Source organism: Micromys minutus, assembly GCF_963924665.1.
Source record: "Micromys minutus genome assembly, chromosome: 2".
Taxonomy (NCBI): Eukaryota; Metazoa; Chordata; class Mammalia; order Rodentia; family Muridae; genus Micromys; species Micromys minutus.
The window spans coordinates 3,750,379-3,767,381 of NC_137971.1; the positions used below are offsets into that span (position 1 = coordinate 3,750,379).

The 17,003-nt window shown below is 48.3% G+C and overlaps 1 protein-coding gene across 1 annotated transcript in view; it reads left to right on the forward strand.

The window, feature by feature from the left end:
* ABLIM1 (actin binding LIM protein 1) overlaps nucleotides 1-17,003 on the forward strand; it is a 194,342-nt gene that overhangs the window by 51,948 nt on the left and 125,391 nt on the right. The window contains exon 2 of the mRNA XM_080912595.1: nucleotides 13,972-14,106. Coding sequence (XP_080768721.1) covers nucleotides 13,972-14,106 — 135 coding nt within the window. The remainder of the gene's footprint in view (nucleotides 1-13,971; nucleotides 14,107-17,003) is intronic.

Sequence of the window (17,003 nt, forward strand, 5' to 3'; positions counted from 1 at the left end):
GTTCCTGTCTTGTGCACATTGTTATGAAAGATCTGCTTTTCACTTGGAACTATTAAAGTTTCGACAAATTTCTAAATCTCTGATGCATCACTGTCTTAACCAGGGCATGGCTGCTCCGTTGTGCAAAATGTCACACAACCGTGGCTCAGCTCTTCAAGTCCCCTCTTGGGCATCCCCTCTTCATAGCACCCATTTTTGACAAATCAAGGCCTTTCTATAAAACATAAAAACTTTCACGCTTTGGACAGAGTACTTCCCTTCCCTGAGGAATGTCTGAGAGGCTGGAGGCTTGTAGCAGGGTTTCCCCTGCAGCAGGGGAGGCTTGGCCATTCCTCGAGGTCAGGGTGTGTCTGTCATCACTGCTGTCTTAACTTTGGAAGCTCCCCTGTGACATATAACAGGATTCAAACAGGACTTTTGCTGCCGGAGCCCAAGAATGACTTCTAATCATTGGAAGAAGTCAAGTGGAGCCATGTCGAGGGAAAGGCCCTCCTCAGCCCACCCATTTCCTCCCTGTCTGTACTTTGTCTCAAGCAAAGCAACTCCTGTAATCCTTTAATGCCAAGATAGCACAGGCCCGAGGGAGTTGGCTGTTGGTGGCCAATGTGCCCTCCTTTTCAAGCCTCTCTGATGGCTTCTACCTGTTGGGCTCCTGATCCCTCGAGCGCACTTTGATGATCTAGGCCATCTCTGTGTGGCAGGGTAAAATGTAACGTTGGCCTTGCTGGAATGGACTCAGTTTGAAGCTGACAGCTGTGTGGTATCCACCTGTTCAGCCATCCCAGCTGGCTGTCCCACATCACCACCCGCTCGGAAGACGGGTGCTTCAGCAGCCCTCTAGCTCCTCCCTCTCTGCAGCTCTGTTTTTACGAGCCCCTGGCCAGAGGTGTAAGTGGCTGGTGAAAGTCTCTGTCCACCCACTACCTCAGCATCCCTGAGCTAGAGACGTAAAGACTTTCAACTCCCATGTTGCCACGAATCCCTCATGGAAAGATACAGGGAGCCCACAATTCCAGGAGAGACCATGTGTCAGAAATCAAGGTGAGCAGCAATCCAGGGTAAGGACACAATCTTTGGCCTCCATAACCACCATCCACAAACACTCATGTGTCTCCACATATACCTGCACACACACACACACACACACACACACACACACACACACGCACATGCACACACACCATTTCTCAGTATGTTATTTCCAGATGCAACCTCTTTTAATTTTCAACCATGTGTCCTAAACCCTTTTAGCATCTGAGTTTTGTAAGTAACCAATCACCTGCCGACACAGCTTAGCGTTTTTAACCTTTGGTGGCCGACTCCCTCGTCGATGGTCCTCCAGGAAGGTTGTATTTATGGAAACCTCCATGTGAGGCACGGACTGGGCCTCACAGCTCTTGTTCAAGTTTCTTATATCCGGCTTGTTCTCGGACTCCTTTCTGATTGGCGCAGAACAGTTGTGTTGATGGGAAGGGTTTTGTGTATTCTTCTGGTGAGAGGTAGGCGATTAGGTGATTCCTCTCTCTCTCTCTCTCTCTCTCTCCTCTCTCTCTCTCTCTCTCTCTCTCTCTCTGTGTGTGTGTGTGTGTGTGTGTGTGCTTGCGTGTGCGTGCAGTGGATCCATGTTACTGACACTAACAGGTACTAAGCAGACCTGTTGCCTTGTTTGAAATCTATAGGGAAAACAGTCCTTTGAGAGTCCACAGAGCCCGGGACTGAGCAGAGGGAGGCATGGCAGCTGTGGGAACAAGGTTTCTATTGGAGGTAACGAAAAATGGTTCAAAGTCAGATTGTGGTGGGGCTGACAGAGAGCTCAGCTGGTAAAATGCTCGCCTTGCAAATGCAAGGACCTGAGTTACATCCCCAGAGTTCACTTAAAATAAAATCTGGGTGTGGTGGGACATGTTTATAAGCCCAGCACCAGGGTGACAGAGACAGGAGGGCACCTGGGAGCTCCCTGGCAAGCCAGCCTAGCTTATGTGGCATATTCCATACCTTAGAGAGGCCTAAAGAATTATGGATGTGGAAATGACACCTGTCTTAGTTATGGTTTTATTCCTGTGAACAGACACCATGACTAAGGCAAGTCTTATAAAGGATAACATTTAATTGGGGCTGGCTCACAGGTTCAGAGGTTCAGTCCATTATCATCAAGGTGGATGGTAGCATCCAGGCAGGCATGGTGCAGGAGGAGCTGAGAGTTCTATACCTTCATCCAAAGAAAGCCAGGAACAGACTGAGAATCCTCAGGCAGCTAGGACGAGGGTCTCCAAGCCCAGCCCCAGAGTGACACACTTCCTCCAACAAGGCCACACCTTCTAATAGTTCCACTCCCTGGGCCAAGCATGTGCAAACCATCACAACACCCAAGATTATCCTTTGGCTTCCACACACATGTGCATTTAAGAAGGCACATGTGTGCAGCTACACACACAGACACAGACAGACAAACACACACATACACACACACTGGAACCTTCGAATGTGCACACACGCACAGACGGTGGTGATCACTGCAGAACTCAGCAGCTATGCCAAGGACTGTTGAATCGCACGCTTTAATGGATGTGTTGTACCATAGCCAAGTGTGTCTCACTAAAAGGATTGTTTTAGTGAGAACTCCTGCCTCAGCGCTTTGGAAGGATGATGACTCGGCTTGGAGATCCCTGGGTGGCATGGGCAGTTGTGACAAGATGCACCCATCCCTGAAACTTAGGAGACCATGCAAACTGACTCTCATAAGTGACCTGAGGTGGTGGACGTTCTGTGACAAGGGCTTTAAACTGTGACCCAACTTACACGTCTCCACACTGAAACACCCGAGGCAGCCATGGTTCCTGCTTATTTCCCGAGCACTCTTCTGTCAGACAAAGCAGGTTGTTCATAGTCACAGCATTAGGTGGAGCAGAGCCAGCAATGGTGCCAACGCGTCTAACCAGTACCTCTGGGGCAAACGCCTCCTAGTTCTCGCCACGTTCCCACATCGGAGCCCAGGAGCTCCCGCTTCATTTGTGGTGTGAACTGATGTTCCACAGAGGGGACCAGACCACACTCATCGAAGCCCTCATCTCAAGATGCAAATAAGGACCTCCATCTTCTAGGTTCCTTAGTTTGTCCTTCAGAGACAGGGGGGGGAGGGGCGGGGAGCACCTTGTTCCTTGCCTTACACACCTCTGTGGGTCTCACTTACACTGTCCTCCGGGCCAAACTTGATTACTAATGTGCCCAGACGTGAGCTGTCCCACTCTTGAAATGTCTTTCTCTCCTTCCCAGTAAGTCCTTCCTGCCTCGGAGGCCCAGCTGGGGCTGCCCATAAGCAGTTCCTTCTCTCTGCTCATGTGAGAGCCCAGGCATGCCCCGAGTCAGATGGGTTCATACTTCAGCAGGCGCACCGGGTCAGAATGTGTTCACACTACTTGCAGGAAGTGAACTTTGCCTGCGAAGGAGACTCCACCGAGACGTGTACTTACTGTTTCCGACTCTGACCCCCTGTACTTTGCTACCCCCTTTCCATGGAAGCAGGGATGAGCCCTTGCAGTAAAATGAGAGAATGAACAAATCAGCAGGGTTAAGGCGCCTGACACCTGGATGTCTGGCAAGGTGACAGGTATGGATGAAGTGTGTTTGCCTTTGCAAAGGCCACACCCTGCAAAGTTATGTCCTACTGAAAGCCTGAACGGGCTGAACTTCAGGTCTGGGAGGAGCCAGGACCAGAGAGCAGCTTTAGACACTGCAACTTACCTGACGCTGCAGTTGGCACCTGTGAACACTGGTTCACGCTTTGTCTCCCAGTGTGGATGCAGATGCTAGAGGCCCCCGGGCAAGGTGAGTTTGGACGTCGTTCCCAGGGCAGGAGTGAGAGAGGGTTAGAGGAAGGGTTCAAATGCCTCTACTGCAACTTAAAAACACCCAAAGGCCAAGAAAGCCTCACTCTGCTGTGACAATGTGACCTTGGGACAGCAGTACAGTCTGCCTTCCAGGGGGCATAGAGGAAGATGGTGGTTTGTAAGGTGTGCCGGATACCTCTCTACCTGAGCAACCTTTAAGCTACCAAGTAAGGCCATTGGCTACACAGCTGGCTGTCCCAGAGTCCCCGCTGCCAGAGCAAAGTGTAACCTCTGAAAGCTCAGTTTTCCTGTCTGTAGGATGGGGCTGTTGTAATCTTGGGCTACTTCTTATAGGGTGTGAAATGGTGTACAGACATTAACCTTCCCACAAGCTTGTCTGGAGTGCTGTAGTGGCTGATGACTCCAAGCATGTTCTAGAACATCTGAAGAAGCAGCCAGAGCAACAAGACGGAGACGTTTGGGAGGCTCTGTGTGGTGTTGACAAGTGGTTTGTTCTGTGCAGGGACATTGCAGTTGACACTTTAGAGCTTTGCTTTGCTGTGTACCCGTCTAAGGAGTCTGGGTTAGGAACTGAGGGGTGGGAGCCATGGCGGGACCCTCTCTCTTACCTCACATTCCCACACATGGCTCACATGTCACAGTCAGAATGGCCCCGCTCTCTCCCAGCCCATTAAGATGTGGTGATCTGCCAGGAGGGTTGATTTGATCCAGCTCGAAGAGGAATTTCTGGTGCAGGGACAATTCGAAGTCTCAGGTGGCCTTAAAGGTCCTATAACATTACAGGGATTTCTGTCCCATTTCAGACCTTCCTGTATCTATAGGTCCCTGCCGGTCCTTTGTGACATTCAGTTGACACAGGCTTTGGAGCCCAGGCTGCTGCCCCAGAGAGAAGTGAGCTTCACCCTGCTTGGCTGCTGTTGGCTGCTGTCCTGTCTCGGGGAAGTTGAGGCACTTGACTGGAGAGGGAAGGGCTGGATCAGGTCCCTTAATTTCCAGAGCAGAGTTTATCTGATTACTGCCAGACATCCTTGGGGCTTGTCGATTAGGACTGTACCGTAAGGTAAAATTCTAGCAGTGGGAGAGAGGGCAAAGGCCTGGTGTGTCATGGCAGTCAAGGGTGTGTCTAGGAAGTCACTCTTGGGAGGGAAGAGGAGGCAGTGCTGATGTCATTCTTTCTGAGACCCGCCTTCCTGTGCAGCAGGTAGGTGGAGCACAGAGAGCGCACACAGAACATGAGTCACTCCAGGCTGTACAATGGTTATCTCCAAGCCTCCCCACCTTCAGGGGAATCAGATTAACTGGATTTAAGCCTGGGCTGTTTCTGTCCTCGGGAGCCCAGCAGAGGGGGGAGCAGGCTGTCATAGACAAGGCAAACAGAGGACAGGGACACTCTCCTAGTAGGTAGACAAGAACAGAACCCACCTGTGGGGCTGTTTGTGCCAAGTAAACACCCTGATTATCAGACTCATGCGGGATTGGAAAAGGAGGTCGCAGAGGCCAATTGAAGAGAAGGCTCATTTGGACCACTAATGACAGGGTAACCTCGAGTGTAGCTTCTGGTAACTACTACTTACCACAGCAGGAAATGAGCCGCAGAGTAAACTGCACATTAAGCACCCTGTGCATAAATTTATTTAACCGCTTGTGTTTCTCATTTCCCGTACCGCTCTAGCGCAAAGGGGGTGGGAGGTGGGAGAAAACACAACTCTAGGATGTGCTTAGAAAGCGGCAGAGGCCGGCAAAGTTAGACGGTGAAGCAGAGGCTGCAACAGACTCCCAAGGGGATTGGCGTCTTGTCTTTAAGCAGAATCTGTGAGTGTGTGTGTGTATGTGTATGTGTGTATTCATGTGTGTGTGTGTGTATGTGTGTGCACAAGTGTGTGTTATGTGTATGTGTATGTGTGTGCTCATGTGTGTATATGTGTGCACAAGTGTGTGTATGTATATGTGTATGTGCATGTGTGTGCTCATGTGTGTATGTGTGTGCACAAGTGTGTGTATGTATATGTGTATGTGCACAAGTGTGTGTATGTATATGTATATGTGCATGTGTGTGCTCATGTGTGCATGTGTGTGCTCATGTGTGCATGTGTGCTCATGTGTGTGCTCATGTGTGTATGTATGTGTGTACAAGTGTGTGTGTATGTATATGTGTATGTGTATGTGTGTGCTCATGTGTCCTCATGTGTGTGTATGTATATGTGTATGTGTATATATGTGCTCATGTGTCCTCATGTGTGTATGTATATGTGTATGTGTGTGCTCATGTGTGCATGTGTGCTCATGTGTATATGTATGTGTGTGTACAAGTGTGTATGTGTATGTGTGCGCCGAGTGCAAGCACGTGTGTATTCTTTGGGAAAGAAGCCAGGTGGTGATGTCGGATTCCTGCTCTGTCATGTCCCCCTCATTCCCTTGTGACAGGATCTCTCATGGAGCCACTGTTTTCTCTGGACTGGCTGGCCAGAAAGCTTCAGGGATCTTTGCTCCCTACAGCCATGGGTTACAGGTCCGTGTGTGCAAATTTTTAGTGTGGGTGCTAACGATCCAAACTCAGGTCCTCATCCGTGTGCAGCTCCGAGTCTGACCCCCTGAGCCACCGTTTCGAGGGTCAGCCTCACGGGGCAAAGTCCTTCCCTGTGGCTGCAATCCAGGCAATCTGAACGTGAGAAAGACTCCAGCCCTGGGCTCTGTGGGGCAGACGGCTCTTCCTCATGGTCTCGCCTTTGCTGACCCTTCTTCTCACATAGCTCTTTCCAAAGCCCCTGTACCCCAAGAGCTAGTGCCCATTTGCATATTTATTTGTTTACTAGCAGGCGTCCCTTTCCAGTGATGACCCTGGTGTCGCCTCCTCTGAGCTGATCAGAATCTAGAGCACCTGCCAGGACAGTACAAGGTCTGAAACGCAGTATGTGTTCAGTAAATGTCATCTGTAATGGTGATTTACTGATGTTCTTGTGTGTGTGTTCCTGGAGGTGTGTGTGCGTGTGTATGAACATATATGGAGGTCAGCGGGCATCCTCAGTGGTCGTATGTTCCGCAGGCACTGGCCCGTCTTCCTTTAGGATCTCTAATCTTTACCTGGAATTCGCAGGGATCTTCCTGGCCTCAGCTCTCCAGAATGGGTCTCTAGTGCAAGCCACCAGGCCTGCCACACACTTCCATGCACACATACGTAGAGGCCACCGGAACCTGGACCGGTGTATCACTCCAGATGTGAATCCAGCTGTAGCCGGGAATGTGGGCTGCTTACTTCCCTCTGGTAGACAGCCGTTAGAGAAAATGTCCGCATGTGCCAAGAGATCCAAACACACGTATCAAGAGGTTACTGGAATCCTGTCTTACTACCTGTGTGTACACTTTATGTTCTGTGGGTCACATGATCCCTGCTATACAGTACCTGTCCTGAAATTGGATACGTTTTCTCACAAAGAATTTTCAGTACTGTGGAGATTGCCTCTTGCCTCCTGAATGCTGATTCATTACTAGCTGAACTAATGTGTCTCAAATTGCAGATCCCAAGATCCCCAATAAAGCCCCCCCCCCGCCTTTTTTCAGTTTTGAGCAGAATTGTCAGCGAAGATATAGGAAAGAAAACCTTTGACTCAAGCCCCTCTCCCCCCACCCCACCCCGCGCCTTCTCAGACCTCTTGGGCTGGATTTGGAGAGGCAGGACGGACACCCGTGTTAAGCAGGATACACATTTGGTGAGGAGACCCTGGGGAAATACTGCTGAGATCAGGACGTGGCCCTGAAGCTCAGATCAGGAGACTGTGTGTTAATCTCACTACAATCAAGTGCTTGGTCTCTGGGGTCAAGACCACCAGTGTCCAAACTCCTCAGCACAGCGAGTGCTCTGCTGACGGAGTTCCAGAAATCCCAGAGTCAAGCATTCCTGACATTCCTGATGTCAGCAGACAGCCTTGGACTTGTCACATTGTGACCTGGACAGCTAGTGGAGGCTCTCTCTATGGTGGTTTTGCTTTTGTTCTTTTAAACACAATTAAAATCTTAAAAATTGGAATACAGGAATTGAGATATAATACAGCAAGCTTCACATTTAAAACCAAGTTTCCTTCACTATTGATGTGTAAGTACAATTCGTTTGTTATAATGAGCCAGACCGTATTCCTGACAGCCTCAACTAAGGCTCGTGTTTCTTAGTGCGACTTTAATTTTTGTGAAGTTTGTAATTATATCATTTCCCCCTTCTTCTTCTCTCTTTCTAACTCATGATCTCTCCTTGTTACTGTTACTTATATATGAACATATAAATATGGGCTGCTCAGTCCATTTAGTATCATTTATATGTAAACAATCCCAGGGCTGGCCCCTTGGTACTGGGTAATCAGTTAGGGTGCTCTCCCCTGGGGAAGAAGATCGACACCCCTCCCCCACTCCCCGCCCCCAACGGCTGAGGAAGCCGGTGACATGGATGTATGATCCATACATGTCACACACGTGAGTCCTGAGATGGAGACCTGGAGCTTCCCATTTCACATGTCCTGCCTCAAGTCTGTCTGCAGGAGGGATGCAGCGTGATCAGGACGAGGTGGTGACTGGAGGGCGCAGGGCAGGCTCTGTCATGGCCTCTGCCGAAGGACACCAGAGTGGCTGGGCCTCGGGTCATGCCCATGCTGGAGCTTCAGAGGTGTGGCTGGACACTGTGACAGTGACCCACAGCTCCGTGGGCTTAGCGTGCAGTAGGGGGCATTGTGAGAGGGGCCAAACTCGGTACTGTGCCTGGAGAAATCTGCGTGTCACACACTGGTTTTTTTGTCTCATTATTATTCAGAAAAGCATGCAATTGTGATTTGGGAGTTCCCTACACTTCTCCTAAGATGAACAAGCTATGGAAAATTTTCATGGCACACACACACACACCACACACACCACACATACCACACACACCACACATACCACACACACCACACATACCACACACACCACACACACCACACACACCACACATACCACACACACCACACACACCACACATACCACACATACCACACACACCACACACACCACACACACATCACACATACCACACACACCACACACACACCACACACACCACACACACACCACACATACCACACACACCACACACACCACACACACCACACACACCACACACACCACACATACCACACACACCACACACACCACACACACCACACACACCACACACACCACACATACCACACACACCACACATACCACACACATACCACACATACCACACACACACCACACATACATCACACATACCACAGACACACACCACACACACCACATACACACATACACACATGCATACACACCACATACCACACACACCACACACACACATACACACATACATACACACCACATACCACACATACTACACACACCACACATACCACACACACACCACACACCACACACACACCACATACACCACACACACCACACACACCACACACACCACATACACCACACATATCACACACACACCACACACACACCACATACCACACATACTACACACACCACACATACCACACACACACCACACATACCACACACACACCACACACACACCACACATACCACACACACACCACACACACACCACACACACCACATACACCACACATACCACACACATGCCACACACACACCACACCACCACACACACACCACTCACACACCACACACACCACACACATACTACACACACACCACACACACCACACATACCACACACACCACAGACACACACATACACACATACATACACACCACATACCACACCACACACACACACACACACACACACACACACACACACACACTTATCCCTTCCATGATAATTCATTGACCACTAGAAACAGTGGTAAGAGTTGGAAAGCCTTGGGCAAAGAGCACATAACAGGAATGTGAGCTCTTTGTTCCTCAGTTTCCCTATCAGTTGAAGAAGCAGAGAGCATCCAGGCTCAGTCATCAGCGTGAAAACTGGCAAAAGTAAGCAGACTTAGTGAGCGCAGCGCTACTTTGAGCTGCCGCGGGCATCTCCGCACACTGCAGCAGCAAGCTCTACCGGGCACTTGCTCATAACCAGGCCGCCAAGACAGTTTATGAAACGAACCTCTTTGCTCACCTTGTAAAAGGAGGGAGATTCTTTTGTCTACGTTGATTTAGTCAGATAAAACACACACTGATTTTATCCTGGTGTGTGTGTGTGTGTGTGTGTGTGTGTGTATCTGTGTGTATGGAGTGTGTGTGTATGTATGTATCTTGTGTCTGTGTTTTTGTGTATGCATGCGCATCTGTGTGTGTGCATGTCTCCTGTGTGTCTGTGTATATGCATGTATGATGTGTGTCTCTGTGTGTCTGTGTATATATATGTTTGTGTGTGTGTGTGTGTGGGTTTGTATGTGTCTATGTATGTGTGTGTATGTATGTCTGTGTGTCTGTCTCTGTATCTTTGTTTGTGTGTATGTGTGTGTGTACACATGAGCTCAGGATGCCAGATGAAGTAGTCTGTCCATCTCTGGTTTAAGGTGAAAGTCCTCTCCAGCCATGGAAACCTTCAGGTGTAATACATTTTCCAAAAGCAAGTGTTTCTAGACTGCAGATGTCGGTCCCTGCTCTGAGGGCAGCTGCCGGCCCCTTCACTCGCACACAGAAGAGCTGAGAGCGGCAGATCTTCCTCCTACCTGAGTCAGCCTGGCTGCTCTGGCTCAGCACGTGAACCTGAGGGTCACGAGAATCCCGTGGTTTCTCAGGCAGAGCCCCACCTTCTGTTTGAGGGATGCCCTGTGCTCCCGAGTTGTTTCTGGAGAGGTTGGGACCGCCTGGCTGTGGTGGTGCACACATGCTGAACAGTGTGGTCTTGAGGGTTGTGCTGTAAATCCTAACTTTTTTCGGTGGCCTGCTTAATGAGAATGCTAACATTCAGGCCGTGATGGCTCAGTGATTAAGACCAACACTGGTCTTGGAGAGACCTGAGTTTGGGTTCTCGGCAACCATGTGGTACATCCCACAACCACCTGTAATGCTCCGGGGATCCATTCCTCTCTCCTGGCCTATGTGGACACTGCACTTATACACACATAATAAAAGATAAAAATAAAATCACTTTTCAGAAAATAAATGCTAAAGTTCTTCATCTGGAGTATGTGTAGGAGCTGCTTCAGGAATTTTCTGGAAGGAGATTACTGACCCCACACCTGGGCAAATACTGGACACAGGGATTGATAATTCTAGGGTTGGCTTAGTTACCTTGGTGATAGCCAGGATCCTGGGCCCTGTAGAGACATACACTGTGATACATGTCATAAATGTATGTCATACACTGACACACATATACACTGTGATACATGTCATAAATGTATGTCATACACTGACACACATATACACTGTGATACATGTCATAAATGTATGTCATACACTGACACACATATACACTGTGATACATGTCATAAATGTATGTCATACACTGACACACACATATACACTGTTGTATGTATCAAATATATGTCATACACTGACATACACATACACAGTCATATACATGTCATAAAGAATATGCCATACACTGACATACACATACACTGTCATATATGTGTCATGAATATATGTCATACAATGATATACACATACACTGTCATATATGTGTCATAAATGTATGGCATACAGTGACATACACATACACTGTCATATATGTGTCATAAAGTATATGTCATACACTGACATACACATACACTGTCATATATGTGTCATAAATGTATGGCATACAGTGACATACACATACACTGTCATATATGTGTCATAAATGTATGGCATACAATGACATACACGTACACTGTCATATATGTGTCATAAATGTATGGCATACAATGACATACACATACACTGTCATGTATGTGTCATAAATGTATGGCATACAGTGACATACACATACACTGTCAGTGTTCTCTCTAAAAGCCAAACCTGAGTTGTTACTTGTGGAACTGCATGTAAAACTGGCTAACTAAATGTAACAATTTCCTGCCTTATCCTAACAGTCTGGGAGGATGGTAGTAGGTGCAGAAGGGCCTCGTGTGGACCTCTGCACTCGCAGTAGCTGCTGCTCGGGGTGGGTACTCAGCATCTCCCCATCCACCAAGTGGGAGCACTATTGTCCCTCCCATTGCCAGGGTGGTGCAACCGGAATAGATGACCTGCAGTAAAAGCCATGCCAGGTGAAAGGCACCGGGTGAAGACAACACCCCTCCTTAACAGGAGTTAACTGGACGGAAGTGAGCAAGAGAACCTTCCTCTTACTGCCCATGTGAAGAGATTCTTGGCTTGTTGGACATTGCTCTCTGAGATCTTCATAACACACACACACACACACACACACACACACACTTCCTGTAGAAAATACGAATTTGGAGGTAAATACAGGTTTTCACGAGAGATCTTATCTGGTAGAGAGAGGAATTCGGGTGGCTTGTGATTCTGGGTTCCCGCCTCTAGGCATTTTTGGAATCCGGGCAACAGCTCCCTCTGGGCATGCAGGTTCCCCGGGTAGCTGGAAACCACACCTGCTGCCAATCAAAACCTCACAAGACCTCGTTCTTCAGAAAGTGGGGCCACAAACTGGTTGTTTGCACTGTTTTGCCCAAACCCTTTTTAGAAAAATGGGGGGGTCGTTCTTTGAAGAACAATGAGCTGTTTATTATACATGTCCGAAGCCCACAGCCAGCTTCTGGCTCTAACGGTCCTATGTTGGGTCTTAGCCGTCTCACGTTAGCTGCCCAGTGGAGTTTTCCTAGTTGACAGACTTTTAAAAAATCTTGTTGGTCTTTGTGTTGGTTGACCAAGTGTAGATTTCCTAATAAGTCATGGATTCTGAGGCTCTTTGGTGGACCAGGAAGTGCTGTCAGTGAGCACATGTGGTACCCTGTGACTGGGGTGCACTGCAGAGGCACAGCCACATTAACTTCGGTCTTCTGAAAACCGTGCCCGGCGTCAGTCCAGTCTGCTTTGATGGGCAGGCGAGGAAACGGGTGATGCGCAGAGGGATCCAGGCTCCCCGGGTTGTTGTTATTTTTAAATTGTTTGCTCACAGTATGTGTGAGGATCTGAGACGCTCATAATGGACCTCCAGTCGATTAGAGTCCCCAGATTAATATGGAAAAGAAGCATCCTCTGACGGTGGCAGTGAGACACTGTCCCACACAGCCTGAGTAGTTACCAGTGCGTGGGCGTTCTGAGGGGCTGGGACGTGAAATAGAGAAGAAACCAAACAAATTGTAGTCTCTACCTGTAGTTTACAGCAAGCACTTGCTGGAACAGTCACTGATGCAAAATACTAAGCAGAACAGGATTGCGATGACCCAGCGTGCAGTCCTTGAAAAGGTGACTTGAAAGGCAGAGGTCCAAAGGACATGCGTGGACTGTGGAGGCTGCACTGACCCATGTAGCTGTGGATCCAGGATGGTGGGGTGTGTGTGTGTGTCCAGTTCACGTCTATTGAGTGGCTTCCTGTACAGCTCTCCATTCTCAGGGATCATTGGCTGATAAAGTCCATGATAAAGTCCACGAGGGTTTGGGTTGGGGCGTGGGGGTGGCGTTAGGAAGTTCCCAGCGATCGGGAGGCAGATCAACTTTACTCAGGGTGATTCAAGGCTTATAAAGGTTTTTGAGGACTGAGGGTAGAAACATCCAGGATGAGCAAAGGTCATTGGCTGAGGGCTTAGGGCACCAAAAGGTCTTGTCAGCAAGGGAAGCATTTCAGGAATCTCAGGTGCTGAACAGGTTTTATCGGGAGAAAGGAAATTGATCCTGGAATCTAACCGAAGCTACCTGACATCCCTCAGGTAGAGTTGTGAGGCAGAGGGTATCTTGGGATTCTCCAGACAAGGTCAGGAAGGAGAAGCCCCCATGCTAATGAAGGGAGTCCTCCCTCTTGTGCTAAGCACAGAGGCTGTCTGGTTACTGTGGACTTTGACCTTAAGTAACAGAGTTTTCCACAGCCCAGTGGCTCATCTGCCACTGCGTGGTAGGGACCGTCACACATCCTCGTACAGATGGCGGTCCAGTAAATACCCTCCTCTCAACCACATCCTTTGCTGTTTCTTTCCAGTGGCCCATCCTCAGGACCCTCACCAGTCATCAGAGAAGCCTGCCATCCACTGCCATAAGTGCGGGGAGCCATGCAAAGGAGAAGTGCTGCGAGTCCAGACCAAGCATTTCCATATCAAATGCTTCACCTGCAAAGGTACAGTTCCTCCAGTGTCCTGCCCAGGGGTGTGCGGCGACCGGTGCCCGCTCTCTGAAAGTTACTGCAGACTCTCAGATGATGTCTGAATGCTTCAGCAAGTCCTTAACCCTTCTCCTCTAGTTTCGGGGTAGATTCGACTTTAGGAGGACAGCAAATCCTTCCAAGGCAAAGTCTTGGGGCATTCGTTAGGGTCCTGATCCTGCAGGGAGGGCCTTTATAGAAATACATTGAAAACAGGATCTTGAAATTTTGGGTTTCCTTTTTTTTTTTTCCTTTATGAAAGAAGAGAGTAAAATAACTTTGTTATTCACTATTTACGGAAGGACTAGAAAACTTTTAGTATGAGGTGCACAGGGCTGGAGAGATGGCTCAGGGGTCAGGGGCACTTGCTGCTCTTACAGAGGACCCAGGTCAGTTTCCAGCACCCATGTGAGGGCTGTACTAGCCACCTGAGGCTGCCGCAGTGAACACGTCACTCGTATGCTTCACACACACACACACGTAGACAAACATCCACATCATTTTTTTAAAAAATGTAAAAACCAGGCTGGAGAGATGGCTCAGGGCTTAAGAGCACTGACTGCTCTTCCAGAGGTCCTGAGTTCAATTCCCAGCAACCATGTGGTGGCTCACAACCATCTGTAATGGGATCTGATGCCCTCTTCTGGTGTGTCTGAAGCTACAGTGTACTCATATATTTTAAATAAAAGGCCGAATGCTAGGTCACTGTGCTCTCACCACCTGTTGAGAAGTAAAGTGAACTCTCCATTCAGAAAAGCAGTACATGAGACCAACTTTCAAGGCCATGTCCTGAAGCTCATGAAAGTTGTCTAGTTGGTCTGGACTCTGGAATACCGTGTCAGAGCACTTCAGGGGTCTGGACTCTGGAATACCGTGTCAGAGCACTTCAGGGGTCTGGACTCTGGAATACCGTGTCAGAGCACTTCAGGGGTCTGGACTCTGGAATACCGTGTCAGAGCACTTCAGGGGTCTGGACTCTGGAATACCGTGTCAGAGCACTTCAGGGGTATGGACTCTGGAATACCGTGTCAGAGCACTTCAGGGGTAGCAGAAGTGATGAGCACTTGGTGTGTATTTTGGAAAATGGGTCACCGGAGTTCTGGAAGTGTCTGTGTGCTTGGGATGTGCGCATGTTCATGTAGGGAGGGAACGCAGGCCTGCTCACTGGCTTCAGTTAGCACAGACCATTGCTCTTCACCTTGTCCCTGAACACCAGGCGTCCTAGGTGTAGACTCTCCACTGCTACCTAAGCCACCTGTCCACGGCACGGAGGCCCCGGGTGGTTGATAAGCAACCACCAGGTGTGTGAAGGAGGAGGCGCTATTCTGGTCTCTGTGACTGTTGTTTCTCCCATTGCACCTAAGCTTTCCAAGAAAGAAGCTTAAAGACGGGGAGGAGCAGGCGACTGAGCTAAGCGATGAGTGCACGTGATGGCCGGCTGACGGCTCCCTTATCACAGAGTTCTGTCGATGCCTAGAGCCTAAGGGCGCTTGCCACAGGAAGAAACTGCATGATCTTGCCAGCTAAATCTATTTTTAAAGTGTTCTAATGTACATAATATATATGGTATGTTGTCATAATTATAAAGAATAAGGTTCTGTTGCTATCATCTCACTCTGCGGGACCTCTTACCAGTGTGGAGCCAAGTGCAATCCCCTAGGTGGTGAGTACCAAGCCTGGCACCCACACATCTCGTTCCACGGGCCCTGCCCGTCCTCACCTCGAGAGGGCAACAGAGCTGGAACTGTACGCCTGGTAAAAACATGACTCAACATTCAATAACGTATCAGACAGATTTATATGTTAAATTCTCAATCCACAATCCCTCCACACAAAAAGCTTACAACCAGTTGACAAAGATATAAACCACCTACCTAGATGAGATAAATTGACCTATAGAGATCCATTCTTAGAAAGTATGCATGTCTACCCGTGGCTACTCAGAGCCATGCGGAGGAGATGGGTCATCCTCGTCTTCCATCTTGAACCGCCCGATTCTCCTCTTCCTCTCTCCTTACCAAAACTAGTCCTGCCCACTCCCTACTGTCCAATCATGTATTGTCTTGACACCAACCTACAATATTGTATATGGTATAAATATATATACATATATAATATATGTATATATAGTATGTAGCTAAATATATTTAAAAGAAGTGTTCTAATATATATAATATATAATACGTATATGTTTATATATTTTATAATATATAATTATATATAATACATAAATAAAATGTACATATTATACACCTAATGTACACATTATACACATTATACATGGGGATTATTTGATCCTTCTTTTTAAAAGATCCCTCTGGAATAAGTGTGGCCAACTGGAGTGTTCAGACTCCCACACCGATCCTCAGAAAGCACAGGTCATTCCCAGGGTGCCAAGTTTACAGCTGCACCAAGCTTGAACCTTATAAGCAATGTGATCTCAGGCAACTCATATGTGTCTCTGTGACTCACACACATGCTAGACTGTGTGCTACTACATCGCCTCAGATCTGAAGTTTGCATGGGCCTTATACTGGTAACCATGATACACAGCGCCAAGTCTAGAGGAGCTGGGCCCCATACACGGGCTCCACACACAACATGTCTGAGGACTGGTTTCTGGTTCTGCTCTATTCGGGTAACTTTGCGTCAGCATTTTTGTAATTCAGCTTTTTGCTCATGAATTTCCAGACACCTGGCTTACGAAACAGATAAGACATGAAATACATACAACATGTAAGTGACAGCAGCCACACGTCTGTCTGAGCCCTCTGATGATTTCTTGTTTTCCTTATTTTCTGGTTTAATTACAATGACTATGAGATGTGTACCGTGTGCATTTCATGCCGTGAATGTGTTCCTGAATCGTCGCA